This window comes from Microcaecilia unicolor, chromosome 2, assembly GCF_901765095.1.
Source record: "Microcaecilia unicolor chromosome 2, aMicUni1.1, whole genome shotgun sequence".
In the NCBI taxonomy this organism is placed as follows: Eukaryota; Metazoa; Chordata; class Amphibia; order Gymnophiona; family Siphonopidae; genus Microcaecilia; species Microcaecilia unicolor.
The window spans coordinates 75,179-96,531 of NC_044032.1; the positions used below are offsets into that span (position 1 = coordinate 75,179).

Genomic DNA, 21,353 nt, shown 5'->3' on the forward strand with positions numbered 1-21,353 from the left:
TGCAACGCTTGTACTTATTTTTTAAGAACAAAACAGCATTTCATTTCATGTTCTTCAGCTTATACTCTCCACATCTTCTACAATCCTAAATAGATAAAAATTTAAAAAAAAATAGTGAATTAAATTGACAAATCATTAACAAATCTCAGTAAATTAAAAAATCCTTCAAATACCATATCATCACATAACATTGAAAGAGATTTGGAATAAAAATAGTTTCAATTGTTGGAGTAATATCAAGTTCCTAGTAAAGGTCAAGCAGGCCTCAGCCAATGATGGCCGTTTTAGCAGACCTCCCTGGGATGATCTAAGGGGGTCTTTTACTAAGCCGCGGTAGTGCTTTTAGCTCATGGTAGAAATCAGCTGGTGGTAAATGCCAAGACCCTGATTATATTCCTGTGGGCGCCACAGCGTTTACCACCAGCTGGTTTCTACTGCGAGCTAAAAACGTTGCCGCGGCTTAGTAAAAGGACCCCTAAGAGATCTAGCTGAGGAGTAAAGGCAGAGTTTTCAACGACCTGTTTCTGGCCAAATCCAAAGGTCTCTATTCTATCCTCATCCTTCTCAATGTATCCGCTGCTTTTCACACTGTTGATCACAGCTTACTCCTTGATACGTTGTCTTCACTTGGATTCCAGGGCTCTGTTCTTTCCTGGTTCTCCTCCTACCTCTCGCTTCGCACCTTTAGTGTACACTCTGGTGGATCCTCTTCCACTTCTATCCCACTACCTATCGGTGTACCTCAAGGTTCTGTTCTCGGTCCTCTCCTGTTCTCCATCTACACTTTTTCCCTTCGCTCTCTGATATCATCCCATGGCTTTCAATACCATCTCTACGCTGATGACTCCCAGATCTACCTCTCTACCCCCGAAATCTCAACCAGCATCCAGACCAATGTTTCAGCCTGCCTATCTGATATCGCTGCCTGGATGTCTCAACGTCATCTGAAACTTAACATGACCAAAACCGAGCTTCTCATCTTTCCCCCTAAACCCTCCTCCTCTCCTCTCCCCCCTTTCTCTATTTCTGTGGATAGCACTCTCATTCTCCCTGTCTCATCAGCTCGTAACGTTGGGGTCATCTTCGACTCCTCTCTCTCCTTCTCTGCTCACATTCAGCAGTTTGCCAAAACCTGTCGTTTCTTTCTCTATAACATCAGCAAAATCCTTCCCTTCATCTCTGAGCACTCTACCAGAACCCTAGTCCACACTCTCATCACCTCTCGTCTAGATTATTGCAACCTACTTCTCACCGACCTCCCACTTAGCCATCTCTCTCCTCTTCAATCAGTCCAAAACTCTGCTGCACGACTCATTTTCCGCCAAAGTCGCTATGCTTACATTATCCCTCTCCTCAAGTCACTTCACTGGCTCCCTATCCATTTCCGCATTCAATTCAAACTTCTCTTACTGACCTATAAGTGCATTCACTCTGCCGCTCCCCAGTACCTCTCCACTCTTGTCTCTCCCTATGCCCCCCCTCGGGCACTCCGCTCTGCAGATAGATCTCTCTTGTCTGTCCCCTTCTCCTCTACTGCTAATTCCAGACTCCGTTCTTTTTATCTCGCTGCACCAGAGCCTGTACGTCTAGCTCCGTCTTTGGCCGTTTTCATGTCCAGGCTAAAAACCCACCTCGTTGACACTGCTTTTGACTCCTAGCCACTACTCATTTGCCCTGTACCCCACCTCTTTAATTCCCTTACCTCTTAATTGTTCTGTCTGTTTACCTGTCTCATTTAGATTGTAAGCTCTTTGAGCAGGGACTGTCTTTTCGTGTATGGTGTACAGCGCTGCGTATGCCTTGTAGCGCTATAGAAGTGATAAGTAGTAGTAGTAGTAGTTTCGCAGCAAGATACAAAGATGTTCCCTATACAGTGAACAATAAACCACCAATAAAACCTTAAATTATACCCTGGCTTTTAACGGGAGTCAACTCCAATGTCTTAGCAATAGCTCAATGTTTTCATTATTTAGATAGCTCTCTGCAAGGACATTGGGTTCACTCTTTAAAAATATGGTTACATTGAATTGAAAATTTAGGTTTTTGGATGCAGTAATGCTTTAGCAATGGCATCGTATGGCCCACTTAAAACCTCCCTCCAAAAGTGTAACAGTCATATTTTGCACAAGTTGAGGTATTTTTAATGAAATGTTTGGAATGGCTAAAAACAATAATCTAACCTCCTAACCACCAATGCACAAATTAAGGTGACAAGAATGTTCTGTGTCACCTAAGGCTTAAGTTTACGAATTAAACAGAGCTGGAAAAACATGTCCTTCCTACTGCATTCAGACTAGTCAAAGAGGAATTCAGGCTCAATAGAACCCCTTTTATACATGACACCTCACAGGTATTTGTGACCTGGATCGGCCATTGTTGGAAACAGAATGCTGGGCTTGATGGACCTTCGGTCTGTCCCAGTATGGCAATACTTATTAACTTGGGAGTCTGAATGGAATCTTGCTACTCTTTGGGGTTCTATATGGAATGTTGCCACGATTTGGGTTTCTGCCAGGTACTTGTGACTTGGATTGGTCATTGTTAGAAACAGGATGCTGGGCTTGATGGACCTTCAGTCTGTCCCAGTATGGCAACACTTATGTACTTGGGATTCTGAATGGAATATTGCTACTCTTTGGGGTTCTACATGGAATGTTGCTACTCTTTGGGGATCTTGCCAGGTATTTGTGACCTGGATTGGCCACTGCTGGAAACAGGATGCTGGGCTTGATGGACCTTCGGTCTGTCCCAGTGTGGCAACACTTATGTACTTGGGATTCTGAATGGAATATTGCTACTCTTTGGGGTTCTACATGGAATGTTGCTACTCTTTGGGGATCTTGCCAGGTATTTGTGACCTGGATTGGCCACTGTTGGAAACAGGATGCTGGGCTTGATGGACATTTGGTCTGTCCCAGTATGGCAACACTTATGTACTTATGTACTTGGGGTTCTACATGGAATGTTTCTACACTTTGAGATTCTGCATGTTCATTTGATGGCTTTAGGTAAGACGATCCAAATATTAGTGCCTTGATATGAAAAGTTAGCAGCTTGGATTGTTTTGTAGGTTTTACAATTCAGGAAATGTAGGATAAGATATTCTCTAGATGATTTAGAGGCATTACATGAGGGCATTACTGTTCACTTGTCCTCTAGATTGTACACTTGTCTTTAGATTGTTCTCTTGTCTTTTAGATTGTAAGCTCTTTGAGCAGGGACTGTCCTTCTATGTTTAAATTGTACAGCGCTGCGTAACGCTAGTAGCGCTTTAGAAATGTTAGTAGTAGTAGTAGTAGTAGTAGTAATTCAATGAGGTTGTTCATGTATATTGGGGCCGAAGCATACAAAAGTTTTTGAATGAAGGTACATAGCTTGAATGATATTCTATCTTTTATTGGGAGCCAATGCAAATCATACAGAGGGGAGTTGCTTTGTTGAAGTGTTGTATGCAGCAGTGTTTTGAAAGGTTTGTAGTTTTTTGAGGAGATCCTCTTTAAGTCCTGCGTAAATAGAATTGCAGTAATCAAATTCTGTTAGGACTAGAGATTGAACTAGGGTATGGATTTTGCGAAGAATGGTCTTAGTCTCCTCAATTTCCATAATGAATTGAAGACGCTTGAGACCACTTTGGAAATTTGGTTATCTAGAGTGAGAGTTGAGTCAAGGGGATATATGATGTTCTCAGTGGTAAATGATTTAAGATTCATAGCGTGATGAGGATTAGTAACTAATACAAATTTAGTTTTATCAGTGTTGTTTTAATTTGAAATTGGATACCCAAGATTTCATTACAGAGATACCTAATGTGATGATATGAGTAATTTCATTTATTTCTTTAGTGAGTGGAATATAGATGGTAACATCATCTGCATAAATGAATGTTGGGAGACCATTTTTCTCCAGTAAATTGCCTAATGGAATCAACATGATGTTAAATAGGATGGGGGACCATGGAGATCCCTGGGGCACTCCACAGATAGGGGCCATGACTTCCGTATGAGGAAAGGCTGAAGCAGCTAGGGCTTTTCAGCTTGGAAAAAAGACAGCTGAGGGGAGATATGATGGAGGTCTATGAAATGATGAGTGAAGTGGAACGGGTAGACGTGAATCATTTGTTTACTCTTTCCAAAAATACTAGGACTAAGGGGCAAGCAATGAAGCTACAAAGTAGTAAATTAAAAACAAATCGTAGAAAATATTTCTTCACTCAGCGTGTAATTCAACTCTGGAATTCGTTGCCAGAGAATGTTGTAAAAGCAATTAGTTTAGCAGGGTGAAAAAAAGAAGGTTTGGATAGCTTCCTAAAAGAAAAGTCCATAAGCCATTATTAAGATAGACTTGGGGAAATTGCACTGGTTATTTCTAGGATAAGCAGCATAAAATGTATTGTACTCTTTTGGGTATTTGTAACCTGGATTGGCCACTGCTGGAAACAGGATGCTGGGCTTGATGGACCTTCAGTCTGTCCCAGTGTGGCAACACTTATGTACTTGGAATTCTAAATGGAATATTGCTACTCTTTGGGGTTCTACATGGAATGTTGCTACTCTTTGGGGATCTTGCCAGGTATTTGTGACCTGGATTGGCCACTGCTAGAAACAGGATGCTAGACTTGATGGACCTTTTGTTTGCCCCAGTATGGCAACACTTATGTACTTGAGATTCTGAATGGAATATTGCTACTCTTTGGGGTTCTACATGGAATGTTGCTGTTCTTTGGGGATCTTGCCAGGTATTTGTGACCTGGATTGGCCACTGCTGGAAACAGGATGCTGGGCTTGATGGACCTTCGGTCTGTCCCAGTGTGGCAACACTTATGTACTTGGGATTCTGAATGGAATATTGCTACTCTTTGGGGTTCTACATGGAATGTTGCTACTCTTTGGGGATCTTGCCAGGTATTTGTGACCTGGATTGGCCACTGCTAGAAACAGGATGCTAGGCTTGATGGACCTTTTGTTTGCCCCAGTATGGCAACACTTATGTACTTGAGATTCTGAATGGAATATTGCTACTCTTTGGGGTTCTACATGGAATGTTGCTACTCTTTGGGGATCTTGCCAGGTATTTGTGACCTGGATTGGCCACTGCTGGAAACAGGATGCTGGGCTTGATGGACCTTCGGTCTGTCCCAGTATGGCAATACTTATTAACTTGGGAGTCTGAATGGAATATTGCTACTCTTTGGGGTTCTACATGGAATGTTGCTACTCTTTGGGGATCTTGCCAGGTATTTGTGACCTGGATTGGCCACTGCTAGAAACAGGATGCTAGGCTTGATGGACCTTTTGTTTGCCCCAGTATGGCAACACTTATGTACTTGAGATTCTGAATGGAATATTGCTACTCTTTGGGGTTCTACATGGAATGTTGCTGTTCTTTGGGGATCTTGCCAGGTATTTGTGACCTGGATTGGCCACTGCTGGAAACAGGATGCTGGGCTTGATGGACCTTCGGTCTGTCCCAGTGTGGCAACACTTATGTACTTGGGATTCTGAATGGAATATTGCTACTCTTTGGGGTTCTACATGGAATGTTGCTACTCTTTGGGGATCTTGCCAGGTATTTGTGACCTGGATTGGCCACTGCTAGAAACAGGATGCTAGGCTTGATGGACCTTTTGTTTGCCCCAGTATGGCAACACTTATGTACTTGAGATTCTGAATGGAATATTGCTACTCTTTGGGGTTCTACATGGAATGTTGCTGTTCTTTGGGGATCTTGCCAGGTATTTGTGACCTGGATTGGCCACTGCTGGAAACAGGATGCTGGGCTTGATGGACCTTCGGTCTGTCCCAGTATGGCAATACTTATTAACTTGGGAGTCTGAATGGAATATTGCTACTCTTTGGGGTTCTACATGGAATGTTGCTACTCTTTGGGGATCTTGCCAGGTATTTGTGACCTGGATTGGCCACTGCTAGAAACAGGATGCTAGGCTTGATGGACCTTTTGTTTGCCCCAGTATGGCAACACTTATGTACTTGAGATTCTGAATGGAATATTGCTACTCTTTGGGGTTCTACATGGAATGTTGCTGTTCTTTGGGGATCTTGCCAGGTATTTGTGACCTGGATTGGCCACTGCTGGAAACAGGATGCTGGGCTTGATGGACCTTCGGTCTGTCCCAGTGTGGCAACACTTATGTACTTGGGATTCTGAATGGAATATTGCTACTCTTTGGGGTTCTACATGGAATGTTGCTACTCTTTGGGGATCTTGCCAGGTATTTGTGACCTGGATTGGCCACTGCTAGAAACAGGATGCTAGGCTTGATGGACCTTTTGTTTGCCCCAGTATGGCAACACTTATGTACTTGAGATTCTGAATGGAATATTGCTACTCTTTGGGGTTCTACATGGAATGTTGCTGTTCTTTGGGGATCTTGCCAGGTATTTGTGACCTGGATTGGCCACTGCTAGAAACAGGATGCTAGGCTTGATGGACCTTTTGTTTGCCCCAGTATGGCAACACTTATGTACTTGGGATTCTGAATGGAATATTGCTACTCTTTGGGGTTCTACATGGAATGTTGCTGTTCTTTGGGGATCTTGCCAGGTATTTGTGACCTGGATTGGCCACTGTTGGAAACAGGATGCTGGGCTTGATGGACATTTGGTCTGTCCCAGTATGGCAACGCTTATGCTCTTATGTTCTTATGTTCTTACTAAGCTTTAGTAAAAGGGACCCTTGATCACCTCGGTCATTACTCTAGTTTCCAAGCCTTTTATAAATTTGTTAAAATGAAGCTATCCCCTAAGAACCTCGCTAATTAACCTTCTCCATGGAGATAATTTAGCTATCTCTTATCTGCACTCTCTCTTTTCTATCTTTTATCCAGTTTTTAATCCACAGTAGGACACTGCCTCCTATCCCAGGAGTTATTCATGAGGTATTTTGTGAAATGCCTTCTGAAAATCCAGATACGTAACATAACCTGGCTTACCTTTATCCACATGTTTATTTGTTCCTATGTCTTTTCCAGCATGTACTATCCACTGCACAAACCAGGACTGTTTAGCCACAAAAGCATACTCAGTATAACTGCCCCATCCTGCTTGCAGTCCCTCCTCCTCTAGCTAAGCATACAACTTTTATGTGCAGAAGGCTCAGGAAAATTATGGCTCTTACACAGTTGGTGCTTCTGCTCTTACTTGCTTGGCCTGATACTTAAAATCATGCATGTTGGTAGAAATCTTGTATCTTAAAAACTGAGAATATGGCAAGTTATTTTTTTCAAATTAATGTACTGTAACAGTGTTTCAATCTGTAGGTTTAACATAGTGAAAAAAAATTGCCAAATTGAACATAAGAATAGCCATACTGGATCAGACTAATGGTCCATCTAGCCCAATATCCTGTTTCCAGCAGTGGCCAATCCACTGGCAGAAACCCAAATTGTAACAACTTTCCATGCTACCAATCCCAGGGCAAGCAGTGGCTTCCCCATATCTGTCTCAATATCAGATATGGGCTTTTCCTTCAGGAACTTGTCCAAACAACATATGATCACCTAAACTTCCGGAAATCATTAAAAAAACAACCTGTTCAAAAAGGCATACCCCACCGACCCAACTTAAATGCCTGTACAGCGCTGCGTATGCCTAGTAGCACTATAGAAATGATAAATAGTAGTAGTACCTTGCAACACAACGAAACCAAAGCTCGTAATGGACATATAGGAACTTTTACCCTCTACGATTCTCTTCCTCTCTACGATTCCCTAATGTGTCTATTACACATGAACCCTATTCTACCACAACATTACTGTATTTGTTCATACCGGAATTGGCGAACACCGTTACGGTACTATGTAAGTCACATTGAGCCTGCAAATAGGTGGGAAAATGTGGGATACAAATGTAATAAATAAATAAAATAAATATATGTCTCCTATTATGTGTCCCACGTAGTGTCACCATTTACAAAAAATGACATCATAAAATTTGTTTTGAGTACCCTCAGATATAACCCACTGTTCAGTGCAGACAATCAAGCTGCTAATCTGTGATATAGCACTTCTTTCATCGGGTTACTCATTTAGTGATTATTAGGAGGGTGTTTCTTGTGTGTAACTCACCCAAGTGCTATAAAGATTGTTCAACCACTCTACAATAATAAATGTCGTGAAACGCAATGTACTTAGCTTAGTCTCGCCGAGAATAAATCCAAACTAAGGATTTCTTCCAACAAGTGCCTTCCCCTGAAACCACCCAGCATTTTCAGTTTAGAAACTTAAACATGCAGACAAAGAGATGCATCACTTGGATCGTTACATATATAACTACCAATGGCATCGATTTCAACAATGTGCTTTTGAATTTGCTGTTGCTTACATGTGTAGAAACCAGATTTTATATAAATGTGCAGACCCTGAATTTATCAAATTTAGTGTTGAAAATTTACACTGACCATTTATATCAAAAATCTGAAAAATCTGGAAAAGTTTAGCCATTCAGAAGGGCGGACATTTTAAACTTAAATGTAAAAGTTTTACTTCCAAAGTTAACATGTTAAACCTTTTGAAAATTGACATGCATGTCCTGTTTTATACACAGAGAGGAATGAGTATTGTCCAGAGGATTGGAGACCCTGGAAAGGAAAGTGTTACTTTGTGTCTAAGGAGGCCAGCAACTGGAGTTCCAGTGCATCGGATTGTAGTTCCAGGGGTTCTCATGTGGCTCGACTCAAGAACCCAAAGGATCTGGTAAAAGTTCATTTATGTGCAGCGGCATTTTGGAAAAGACTTGTAAATTAGGGATTGAGCTGTCCAGGTCAAGAGGTCTCAAGTTTCATTAGTATTTTAGAAGAGGATCTGCCAGTGTAAACCCTGTTCTAAACTACAGGATGAAATGGAAGCTTTTCAGTGAGCAAAACACATAACACGGCACATGCATGTGTACGTTAGCCATTTTAGAAACATGCACAGAGCCCGTTTTTCTCGTTCTACCGCCTTCCCCTCTCCAGAAAAGGTTCGTTATCACATCACAGTTTAACTCATGATTAGAAGTCCAATGGTCTACTCTGATCAGCTTTTCTCAACATGTCTTCACTATATGCACCAAGAATTCAATGCATTTGAAGGCCAATTGTATCCTCCATTGGTATGTGCTTATTTAGTTTCATTAACCATTCTTTGTCAGGTAATAAGGTTACCGTTGCTATTAAAGTCACTGGTGTTACATCACTAATATCGGAAGTTTCACGAAGTGCTGAGACATCCAATTCTTCAACTTTCTGAATCTGCCATGATTTAGAAGGTAGATAATATATCTGAGTAAAAGGAGGCATAATCTCTTCAGCTATTTCAAATATTTCTTTCAAGTACTTTTTTAACATTTCCCGTGGGGAGATTTTGAGGCATATTTTCTTTTTTTAAGTTTTATTTTTTTATTTTTTCATTTTATAAACCATACAAAACCATGATCAACAAAACAGATCCATTGTCCAGCTGAGATAACTTAATAACCCTACATACAGTTCCAATGTTCTAGCTATTGACAATAATTGCTAACCAGGTAGTAACCCGCATCTACCCTTCCTTCCCCCCCCCCCCCTATAATGATCTGTATCGTAAATACTTATAAGCTCACTGTGGTAGATGACCAAGTATTATATGAGTCCCATATTTTCAGATGCTGAGCTATTTGTCCTTTGCGCAATGCAGTGAGCTTAGACATCAACTGGATATAGTTCAGTTTTTCCAGAGATCCGGCAGCTGAGGTCTCTTCCAAGCCGCCGCCAGTTCTAACTTGCCCGCTACAAATACCTACGTGGCAAATTGATCAACATGCTTTTTAACTTCGGTTGGTTGAAAATGTAGGAGACAGTAGTCCATTTTCATCTGATACTTTGTAGCAGTCACCTGATTAAAGTCCACTATACTCTCCCAGTACCGATTGAGGCATATTTTCAAAGCACTTAGCCCTCCAAAGTTCCATAGGTTACCAGTCCACCTCTGAGCATCACGCCTCAGGCGCCGTGCCAAATAAATTATCTGTATATGTTTAAGTATTCTCTGGACCACTGAATATTTATCCTATGAGCGTATAAATTCCTTGCAGTAGTATTCAAAGTGGAAGCTTCTGCATACTTCATTTAGAAAATCAACTGAAGCACATCCAGAAAAAAATTAACGCTCAGTTATAAAATTCACCCTTTCGTTAGCATGGACATGGTCTGAGCAGGCTGAATTTCTTTTTCTGCCTCATTCCCGTCACTCCTAATACCATGAAAGTAGCTCTGCATATTCTATAAGGGCTAATGAGGCTTAAAAATATTTAAGTGAGTCATAATAAATTTATAGCAAGAACCATCTAACAACCTGAATAAAGGTTTTACATGTTTATGCAATATGCAGGACCTCTGAGTCACATTTATTTATCTGAGGATAACAGCAAATATTTTTGTGCTTGAAATGTTTTTGAGTTTGGAATTTGAGTAAATCAGGATTGTAACGAGTAGGGCTGGGATGTCGTCTTCCCTGGGGTGCAAGGAAGGATGATTCATTGCAATCTGCTTTTTAATTCCAGGAATCCATATATATCTCTTCCCCTGATTATTACTGGGTTGCTTTGAGTATGACAGAAATGGACTGGATTTGGCCGAATGGTACAAAGTCAAGGTAAATTTATACACTAGGAGTGTATACAGTGAAATTTTGTGTGTTAAAATGCTGCCACTAACCTATCAAAGTGATCAGCATTTATGACCCAAAGTCATAAGTACATAAGTATTACCATATTGGAACAGGCCAAAGGTCCATCAAGCCCAGCATCCTGTTTCCAACAGTGGCCAATCCAGGTCACAAATACCTGGCAAGATCCCAGAAAAGCTCAATACATTTTATGCTGCTTATCCCAGAAATAAGCAGTGGATTTTCCCAAGTCAATTTAATAATGGCTTATGGACTTTTCCTTTAGCAAGCCGTCCAGACCCCTTTTAAACCCCGCTAAGCTAACCACCTTTACCACATTCTCTGACAATGAATTCCAGAGTTTTATTACACGTTTAGTGAAGAAAATATTTCTCTGATTTGTATTAAATTTACTATTTTGTAGCTTCATCGCATGCTCCCTAGTCCTATTATTTTTGGAAAGAGTAAACAAACGATTCACGTCAACCCGTTCCACTCCACTCATTATTTTATAGACCTCTATCATGTTTCCCCTCAGCCATCTTTTCTCCAAGCTGAAGAGCCGTAGATGCTTCAGCCTTTCCTTATAGAGAAGTCGTCCCATCCCCTTTATCATTTTCATCGCCCTTCTCTGTACCTTCTAATTCCACTGTATCTTTCACTCTTCATGTTTACTACTACTACTACTATTTAGCATTTTTATATTATTATTATTTATTGCACTTGTATCCCACATTTTCCCACCTCTTTGCAGGCGCAATGTGGCTTACAAAACATCATGGATGATGGAAATGAGAAGAGAATAGGCACTTTGTTACAGAAGAATGTTGGAATGCATGGTAATGGAATACTTGATAGTAATATAATAGAAGGCATTATTAACATTTCTGGAAATATGTAGGAGTTTCACATGATTTGGTCTTAGTTGTATGTCTTGTTGAAGAGATGGGTCTTTAGTAGTTTGCGGAAGTTGGTCAGTTCATAGGTCGCTTTTAGGGTGCGTGGCAATGCATTCCAGAATTGGGAACTCATATAGGAAAAGGTTGATGAGTGCATTAATTTGTATTTTAGACCTTTGCAGTTAGGGAAATGAAGATTAATGAATGTGCGAGATGATTTTTTAGCATTCCTGGGTGGTAGGTCTATCAAGTCTGACATGTAAGCTGGGGCATCGCCATGGATGATTTTGTGTACTAGATTACATATTTTGAACATGATACGTTCTTTGAGTGGGAGCCAGTGTAGCTTCTCTTGTAAGGGTTTTGCACTTTCGTATTTTGATTTTCCAAATATGAGTCTGGCTGCCGTGTTCTGGGCTGTTTGGAGTTTTTTGAGTATTTCTTCCTTGCAGCCAGCGTAGAGTGTGTTGCAATAGTCTCGATGACTAAGTACTAAAGATTGTACCAGGTTACGGAAGACGTTTCTTGGGAAGAATGGTCTTACTCTTTTTAGTTTCCACATTGAGTGGAACATCTTTTTGGTTGTGTTCTTCGCGTGATTCTCAAGTGTTATGTGCCGATCAATGGTGACTCCAAGAATTTTCAGGGTTTCCGAGATTGGTAGATTTAGTTTTGGTGTTTTGATGGTGGTGAATTTGCTCGTGTTGTGTTGAGAGGTGAGTATTAGGCATTGGGTTTTTTCTGCGTTCAGTTTTAAGTGAAAGGCGTCTGCCCAGGAGTGCATGATATGTAGGCTTTGGTTGATATCATTGGAAATTTCTTTTAGGTCTTGTTTGAATGGGATGTAGATAGTTACATCATCAGCGTAGATGATATGGGTTGAGGTTTTGGTTTGATAGTAGTTTTGCCAGGGGTATCATTAGGTTGAATATGGTCGGTGAGAATGGAGATCCCTGTGGAACTCCGCATTCAGGTGTCCATGCGGCTGATGTAATCGAATTTGATGTCACTTGATATGAGCGTGTGGTTAGGAAACCTTTAAACCAATTAAGAACGTTGCCTCCGATACCGAAGTATTCAAGTATGTGTAGTAGAATTCCATGGTCAACCATGTCGAAGGCGCTTGACATGTCGAATTGTAGTAGTAATATATTCTTGCCGGTTGCAATCGTTTGTTTGAATTTAGTCATGAGCGTAACTAGTACTGTTTCTGTACTTTGATTAGAACGAAATCCTGATTGGGAGTTGTGTAGTATTGAGAACTTGTTTAGATAGTCTGTGAGTTGTTTGGTTACCGTCCCTTCTGTTAGTTTGGTTATTAAGGGAATGGATGCTACTGGTCTATAGTTGGTTAGTTCACTCGCGTTTTTCTTTGCATCTTTGGGTATGGGGGTGAGTAGAATGTTTCCTTTCTCCTTTGGGAAGAGTCCATTTTGTAGCATAAAATTCATGTGTTCCGTTAGATCTGTTGTAAAGTGTTGGGGGAACAATTTCATAAGGTTATTTGTGCATATATCTAGTTTGCAATGAGCTTTGGCGAATCTTTTAAACGTTTGGGCAATGAGATCTTCCGATATTACCTCGAATTCAGTCCAGATCCTATCTGCTGGGTGTACTCCAGGGTCTGGGTCTAGGCAGTCTAGGAGTGCAGCGTATTCGATGGGGCTGGCCGGTATTCTAAGTCGCAGTTGTATTATTTTCTCTTTGAAGTATTTTGCGAGGTTTTCAGCTCCTGGTGTGTCTTTGCTGTTGTTCGTGACTGTTGTGGTGTCTAGTAGTTTATTCACGAGTTGGAAGAGTTTGTGTGTGTCCTTTTAATTTGGTCCAATTTCAGTTTTGTAGTATAGTCTTTTGGTTTGTCTTATGGTGTATTTATATTTTCTACGGAGTTGTTTCCAAGCATTAAGTGTGGGATCGTCTTCCTTTTTCCTCCATGCACGTTCTAATTTCCTAACTTGTGTTTTGAGTTTTTTCAGTTCATCGTTGAACCATGGTATTGAGTTCTTTCTGTGCGAGGTTCTAGTGTATCTGCTAGTATAAGGTTTAGGTTTGGATCGAATTTATATGCGATAATGTCTAGTGTGTGTCCTTTGGTGTGTGTTGGTTGTGCATTTGGTACTTGAAGATCCCATAATTGTAGGAACTCTTTGCATTCTTGGGTGCTTGTTGAGGTAGGATCTTCCAAGTGCAGATTAATGTCACCTAATATGATAAGGTTTGAAGTAGAGATACATATGTTCGAGATGGAGATGAAGTCCATGAGGTGTGTTTGAGAGTCTTGCCAGTTACCTGGCGGCCTGTAGAGTAGGATTGCGTTAAGGTGGTCTTGCAGATTTGGGTGATTGATTCTTATCAAAGCAATTTCAAGTTGAGGTATGATAGATTCAGCTGTGGTTGTGATGGTAAACTCGGATTTGTATATTATAGCTATGCCACCTCCTCTTTTCCCGTTTCTTGTCCAGTGGGTAATTTTGTATCCTGGTGGGCATAAATCTAGGATTATAGGATCCTTAAGGTCATGGATCCAGGTTTCAGTGATGAATAGGAGGTTGAGATTGTCTGCAGAGATCCAGTCTGTTATAATGTCTGTTTTGGTTACTACTGACCTGGCATTTGCGTATCCCAGTTGGATTAGTTGGCATGGTTCGTTCCGGGACGTGGATGTGTTAATTTTTATTAGTTGTCTGTTTTCTTGGTATTTGGTTTTGTTGTTTCCTTTTTTCCCTTTCTGTTGGTTATTTCCGTATGCATTTATTTTTCCTATTAGTTGGTTGTTATTCTTTTGGTTTGGTGTGTTGTTGATGGGTTGTATATAGGGTTTATGTATTGTGGGTAAGTTGTTGTTTAAATTGGGAGTGGTCCATGCGTGGTGGATTAGGGGGAGGAAGTAAATTACCATGAGTAGTTTTTTTGTATTCATCTTGGTTGTAGTTCATGTACACTTTAAACAGTAAGCAGTATAGTATACACAGTATGGTATAAGCAGTACAGTATACACAGTGCAGTATAAGCAGTGTGGCTTGAACAGTAAGCAATATAGCATACACGGTACAGTATAAGCAATACAGTGTGTGTGCAGTACAGTATAAACAAAGCAGCTTGAACAGTGAGCAATCAAGGGGCCTCTGCACCCCAACATCCTCTCACCCCTGACTGTAGAATTAAGGAGCCTTGGTGCTACTGATCCCAAGCACTCTTCCACCTCTTGGGAGGTAACCCACTCTCAGTCTATTCCAAAGTCATCAATCAGAAGATGTGGCTGAAGAGAGCACAGTTCCTTCATTCCTGTCTGTCACCAAGATACAAAATGATACCAGCTGACCTCAAACACTCCTTTACCCTTGATTCTATACTTGGAGTTGAGAAGGGTGAAGGCCAGTGAGATCCCTTCATTATATACTCAGTGGAGGCAACACCAAGGCCGTCTCATTCTGTACTTAGGATAGTGGATTGAGGTGGTGAAGTCTCTTGATAGAAACATAATGGCCCATCCAATCTGCTCCTCCTCAGTAACCACTAACTCCTCTTTTTCCTAAGGGATCCCACATGCCTGCCCCACGCTTCCCTAAATTCTGGCACAGTCTTCGTCTATGTTACCTCCACCGGGAGGCCATTCCGTGCATCCACCACCTTTTCCATGAAGGAGTATTTTCATAGATTCCTTCTAAGCGTTTTTCCTCTCAATAACTTCCTATGCCCTCTCATTTAGGGTTTTCTTTCATTTGAAAAAGGTTCACCTCCTGTAAATTGATGCCACTGAGGTATTTAAATGTCTCTGTCATATCCCCTCACTCCTGCCTCTCTTCCAGTATATATATTTTCAGGTTTACAAGCCTGTCCCCATAAGTTTTATGATGGAGACCGCTTACCAGTTTTGTAGCTGCCCTCTGGACCGATACCATCCTGTTTATATCTTTTCGTAGGTGCGGTCTCCAGAATTACACGCAGTACTCTAAATGGGACCTCACCAGAGACTTAAACAGGGGCACTATCACCTCTTTTTTCCTGCTGGTCATCCCTCTCCTTATGCACCCAAGCATCCTTCTGGCTTTGACCGTCGCCTTTTCTACCTGTTTGGCCAGTTTAAGGTCATCAGACACAATCACCTCCAAGTCCCGCTCTTTCGTACACAGAAGCACTCACACCCCCAATATTATACCGCTCCTCTGAATTCTTGTAACCCAAGTGCATGACCTTGCATTTCTTAGCATTAAATTTTAGTTGCCAAATTATCGGACCATTCTTCAAGTTTTGCCAGATCTTTCCTCATGTCATCCACACCCTCCGGGGGTTTCCACCCTATGTAAGTCTGGGTGGAGTGATGGGAATCAAAACGAAGTAGGAGATGTGTGTTATGGGTAGGCCCAAACCATGTCCTCCCATAACTATTAAATATTAATGTGCTAGCCCTTTTAGCGCAATGACAGTTAGCAAGCAGTTCACCGAGGCTTGGTGGTTCAAGGACAGATTTTACGTACTACCATGTGGAGGGTCCCTGGGTTGTATTCCTAGATCAGGGTGGCTGATCCTGGGAAATGAAACATAGAAAATGACATACTACTACCACTACTATTTATCATTTCTATAGCGCTACAAGGCATACGCAGCGCTGTATACCAGACACAAAAAGACAGTCCCTGCTCAAAGAGCTTACAATCTAGATATCAGATAAAAACCGTATGGCCTACCCATCCATGCCATCTACTATTCCTTCCTCTCCTTTAGAGATCCTATGTCCTTGTCCCATGCTTTCTTGAATTCAGAAACAGTCTTTATCTCTACCACCTCATCGGGAGGTCTCTCATTCTGTAAATAAATATTTCCTTAGATTACTCGAGTCTTCCCTTACCTCCTAGTTGTTCTATCTGTGTGTTTGTCCTATTTAGATTGTGAGCTCTTTGAGCAGGGACTGTCTTTTCGTGTATGGTGTACAGCGCTGCGTATGCCTTGTAGCGCTATAGAAGTGATAAGCAGTGGCGTTCCGAGGGGCGCTGACACCCGGGGCGGATCGCCGATGCGCCCCGCCCCCCCACAGGTGCAGCACCCCCCCCCCGGCGAAGGGACACCCCCCCACCCCAGCGAAAGAACCCCCCCGGGTGCACGCTGCTGGGGGGGGGTGCCGCGTGCCGGTCAGCGTCGTTGGTTTCCATGCTCCCTCTGCCCCGGAACAGGTTCCTGTTCCGGGGCAGAGGGAGCATGGAAACCAATGACGCTGACCGGCGCGCGGCGTGCACCCGGGGCGGACCACCCCCACCGCCCCCCCCCCCTTGGTACGCCACTGGTGATAAGTAGTAGTAGTAGAGTCTATCCTCTTTCACTTTTATCCTATGTCCCCTCTTTTCAGAGGTTCTTTCAGTTGAGGATTGCCTCCGTTCCAGTGCATTTATGCCACGGAGGTATTTAAATATCTCTACTATATCTCACCGTCCTGCTTTTTTACCAAGGTATATGTAACCCCTGGGCCTCCTTCTGGTACCATGTAGTGAATTATGCCGATCAGGTGGTGGGCTCAGGGACACCTTCAAGTTTAGGAAGTAGAAATTTTGTAAAAATGCTCTCCCCCTTGGCTAGTAATCAGGGTTCTTGAGACCTGTGTCTCCGGATAATACATGTATGATATAACAAGAAACAGTAATTTCTTTAAATGAGTGAGTAACTCCTCTGTTCATCCAAAAATTAACCAAAGAGGCAGGCAGATTTGCAACAATCGACAACTTTACTGGTGTTATGGCTTTAACTCTAAAGTAGAAGATAGCCTAGATAAATATATACAAAGCAATATGGCAGTTCTAAAAAATAAAACAGTATTTTTAATATACAGAAAATGTTACTTCTAGTATTGTGACTTCATACAGCTAATTGTCAGCCAGAAGGGTCTGACAGAAATCCTTAAAGAATGTAAAGCTCTGCTTGATGTGTAGGTGGAAGGAAATAGTTTCTTCAGGGAATGCCTCTGGTCTTTCAGTGATCCTGGGAGATGCACAAGACAGTCTCTCCTTCTTTCCTCCGCCTGTGGAGCGACATGCAGCTCAAGACCAAGTCTCTAAAGCCTTTGTAGTTATGTCTAAGAGTCCTTTGTCTTTTGCAGTTTCAGGCCCTATTGCAGTTCCTGGGCTGAAGTCCCAGAGTCTTTTAAAATAACCAGAGAATGTGGTAAAGGCAGTCAGCTTAGCGGGGTTTAGAAAGGTTTGGATGGCTTCCTAAAGGAAAAGTCCACAGACTATTATTAAATTGGACTTGGGGAAAATCCACTGCTTATTTCTGGGATAAGCAGCATAAAATGTATTGAACTTTTTCAGGATCTTGCCAGGTATTTGTGACTTGGATTGGCTACTGTTGGAAACAGGATGCTGGGCTTGATGGACCTTTGGTCTGTCCCAGTGTGGCAACACTTATGTACTTATGTACTAACCAATCGCAAGGGGATCTGTTACTGCTGTGGAAGGAGCCATGTGAACTATTCACTTTCCCATGGTTAGGGTACAAAGTTATACGCATAACTTATAGATTACTATCATTTATTTGCATAACTCTGGAACATAGGTGCACATATTTATATCAGCCGTATGGCTCATGCCTAAGCACATATGCATGTACAGTGGGGGAAATAAGTATTTGATCCCTTGCTGATTTTGTAAGTTTGCCCACTGACAAAGACATGAGCAGCCCATAATTGAAGGGTAGGTTATTGGTAACAGTGAGAGATAGCACATCACAAATTAAATCCGGAAAATCACATTGTGGAAAGTATATGAATTTATTTGCATTCTGCAGAGGGAAATAAGTATTTAATCCCTCTGGCAAACAAGACCTAATACTTGGTGGCAAAACCCTTGTTGGCAAGCACAGCGGTCAGACGTCTTCTGTAGTTGATGATGAGGTTTGCACACATGTCAGGAGGAATTTTGGTCCACTCCTCTTTGCAGATCATCTCTAAATCATTAAGAGTTCTGGGCTGTCGCTTGGCAACTCGCAGCTTCAGCTCCCTCCATAAGTTTTCAATGGGATTAAGGTCTGGTGACTGGCTAGGCCACTCCATGACCTTAATGTGCTTCTTCCTGAGCCACTCCTTTGTTGCCTTGGCTGTATGTTTTGGGTCATTGTCGTGCTGGAAGACCCAGCCACAACCCATTTTTAAGGCCCTGGCGGAGGGAAGGAGGTTGTCACTCAGAATTGTACGGTACATGGCCCCATCCATTCTCCCATTGATGCGGTGAAGTAGTCCTGTGCCCTTAGCAGAGAAACACCCCCAAAACATAACATTTCCACCTCCATGCTTGACAGTGGGGACGGTGTTCTTTGGGTCATAGGCAGCATTTCTCTTCCTCCAAACACGGCGAGTTGAGTTCATGCCAAAGAGCTCAATTTTTGTCTCATCTGACCACAGCACCTTCTCCCAATCACTCTCGGCATCATCCAGGTGTTCACTGGCAAACTTCAGACGGGCCGTCACATGTGCCTTCCGGTGCAGGGGGACCTTGCGGGCACTGCAGGATTGTAATCCGTTATGTCGTAATGTGTTACCAATGGTTTTCGTGGTGACAGTGGTCCCAGCTGCCTTGAGATCATTGACAAGTTCCCCCCTTGTAGTTGTAGGCTGATTTCTAACCTTCCTCATGATCAAGGATACCCCACGAGGTGAGATTTTGCGTGGAGCCCCAGATCTTTGTCGATTGACAGTCATTTTGTACTTCTTCCATTTTCTTACTATGGCACCAACAGTTGTCTCCTTCTCGCCCAGCGTCTTACTGATGGTTTTGTAGCCCATTCCAGCCTTGTGCAGGTGTATGATCTTGTCCCTGACATCCTTAGACAGCTCCTTGCTCTTGGCCATTTTGTAGAGGTTAGAGTCTGACTGATTCACTGAGTCTGTGGACAGGTGTCTTTCATACAGGTGACCATTGCCGACAGCTGTCTGTCATGCAGGTAACGAGTTGATTTGGAGCATCTACCTGGTCTGTAGGGGCCAGATCTCTTACTGGTTGGTGGGGGATCAAATACTTATTTCCCTCTGCAGAATGCAAATAAATTCATATACTTTCCACAATGTGATTTTCCGGATTTAATTTGTGATGTGCTATCTCTCACTGTTACCAATAACCTACCCTTCAATTATGGGCTGCTCATGTCTTTGTCAGTGGGCAAACTTACAAAATCAGCAAGGGATCAAATACTTATTTCCCCCACTGTATATACCCAGTTCTGATAGTAGACACTACTTTCCCTTATAGAATATGTGACAATCTGGTGCAAATTATAGAGTTACCCACAATACTTGTATGTGAGAGATCTGACCAGTGCTGCCTGTTCTTATTTTAATCTGGAAAGTGTTTTATCACTTGTATGATTGAATATAAATGTGTTAAATTAAATGAGCAAGATGTGGTCCATGTGAAGGGAAGAGATAATGATGTCCTTGTTTTCTTTCAGTGCGTTACCAGGCAGTATAAATGCCAATACTGAAACATTTTTAATCAATTTCTCACTAGAAATCCCAAGGCGGATTCTTCTTCAGTCTGTGTAGCTGTGGCTTTAAATGCAATGTATCCTGCAGACTGTGAAGAACAGCTTCGCTGGATCTGTGAGAAATCTGCTGTTGTGCTGCAGTTGGAGCAGGATTATAATCTTACTGTGATATCGGTTGATGGTATAAAATATACTGAGTTCACTAAAGAAAGAGTGTGAAAACAGCAACAGAGTCTGAGACAAGAACTGGGCATCGTATGACATCACCATGCTCCAGATACACATCATAATCCTCAATCAGTCTTATTAAAATCTTTTCCTCATGCTTTCCTGTCTGCTTCACAGGGCTAAACCCCCCAAATTTAGTGTATCTGCTTCGGTATGGCTGATTATGTTAGTATCTCCAGGAAAACAAGAACGGTACTATAACATAGTAACATAGTAGATGACGGCAGAAAAAGACCTGCACAGTCCATCCAGTCTGCCCAACAAGATAACTCATATGTGCTACTTTTTGTGTATATCTTACCTTGATTTGTACCTGTGCTCTTCAGGGCACAGACCGTATAAGTCTGCCCAGCACTATCCCTGCCTCCCAACCACCAGCCCCGCCTCCCGCCTCCGGCTCTGGCACAGACCGTATAAGTCTGCCCAGCACTATCCCCGCCTCCCAACCACCAGTCCCGCTTCCCACCACCGGCTCTGGCGCAGACTGTATAAGTCTGCCCAGCACTATCCCCGCCTCCCAACCACCAGCCCCGCCTCCCACCACTGGCTCTGGCACAGACAGTATAATTCTGCCCAGCACTATCCCCACCTCCCAACCACCAGCCCCGCCTCCCACCACTGGCTCTGGCACAGACCGTATAAGTCTGCCCAGCACTATCCCCGGCTCCCAACCACCAGTCCCGCTTCCCACCACCGGCTCTGGCGCAGACTGTATAAGTCTGCCCAGCACTATCCCCGCCTCCCAACCACCAGCCCCGCCTCCCACCACCGGCTCTGGCACAGACCGTATAAGTCTGCCCAGCACTATCCCCGCCTCCCAACCTCCAGTCCCGCTTCCCACCACCGGCTGTGGCACAGACCGTACAAGTCTGCCCAGCACTATCCCCGCCTCCCAACCACCAGCCTCGCCTCCCGATCTCGACTAAGCTCCTGAGGATCCAGTACTATATTACACTACCTTCCTTTCCTGGTCTCCCCTTCTAACATTCCCTTACCGTGAATTGTAAACTTCCCTTATCTCCTCCTGTGTCAGTCTCCCTAAATAGCTCTGGTTCTTATTGTGTCTTCTTAGTTTTATAGTCCCCCTCATTGTTCTTTTAACCAGATTTGTAAACCGCTTA

General features: G+C 42.6%; 1 protein-coding gene across 1 annotated transcript in view; it reads left to right on the plus strand.

The window, feature by feature from the left end:
- LOC115461760 (killer cell lectin-like receptor subfamily B member 1C) overlaps positions 1 to 20,223 on the plus strand; it is a 43,657-nt gene extending 23,434 nt beyond the window's left edge. The window contains exons 5-7 of the mRNA XM_030191805.1: positions 8,562 to 8,710; positions 10,536 to 10,627; positions 20,028 to 20,223. Coding sequence (XP_030047665.1) covers positions 8,562 to 8,710; positions 10,536 to 10,627; positions 20,028 to 20,223 — 437 coding nt within the window. The remainder of the gene's footprint in view (positions 1 to 8,561; positions 8,711 to 10,535; positions 10,628 to 20,027) is intronic.
- The last annotated feature ends 1,130 nt before the right edge of the window (positions 20,224 to 21,353 follow it).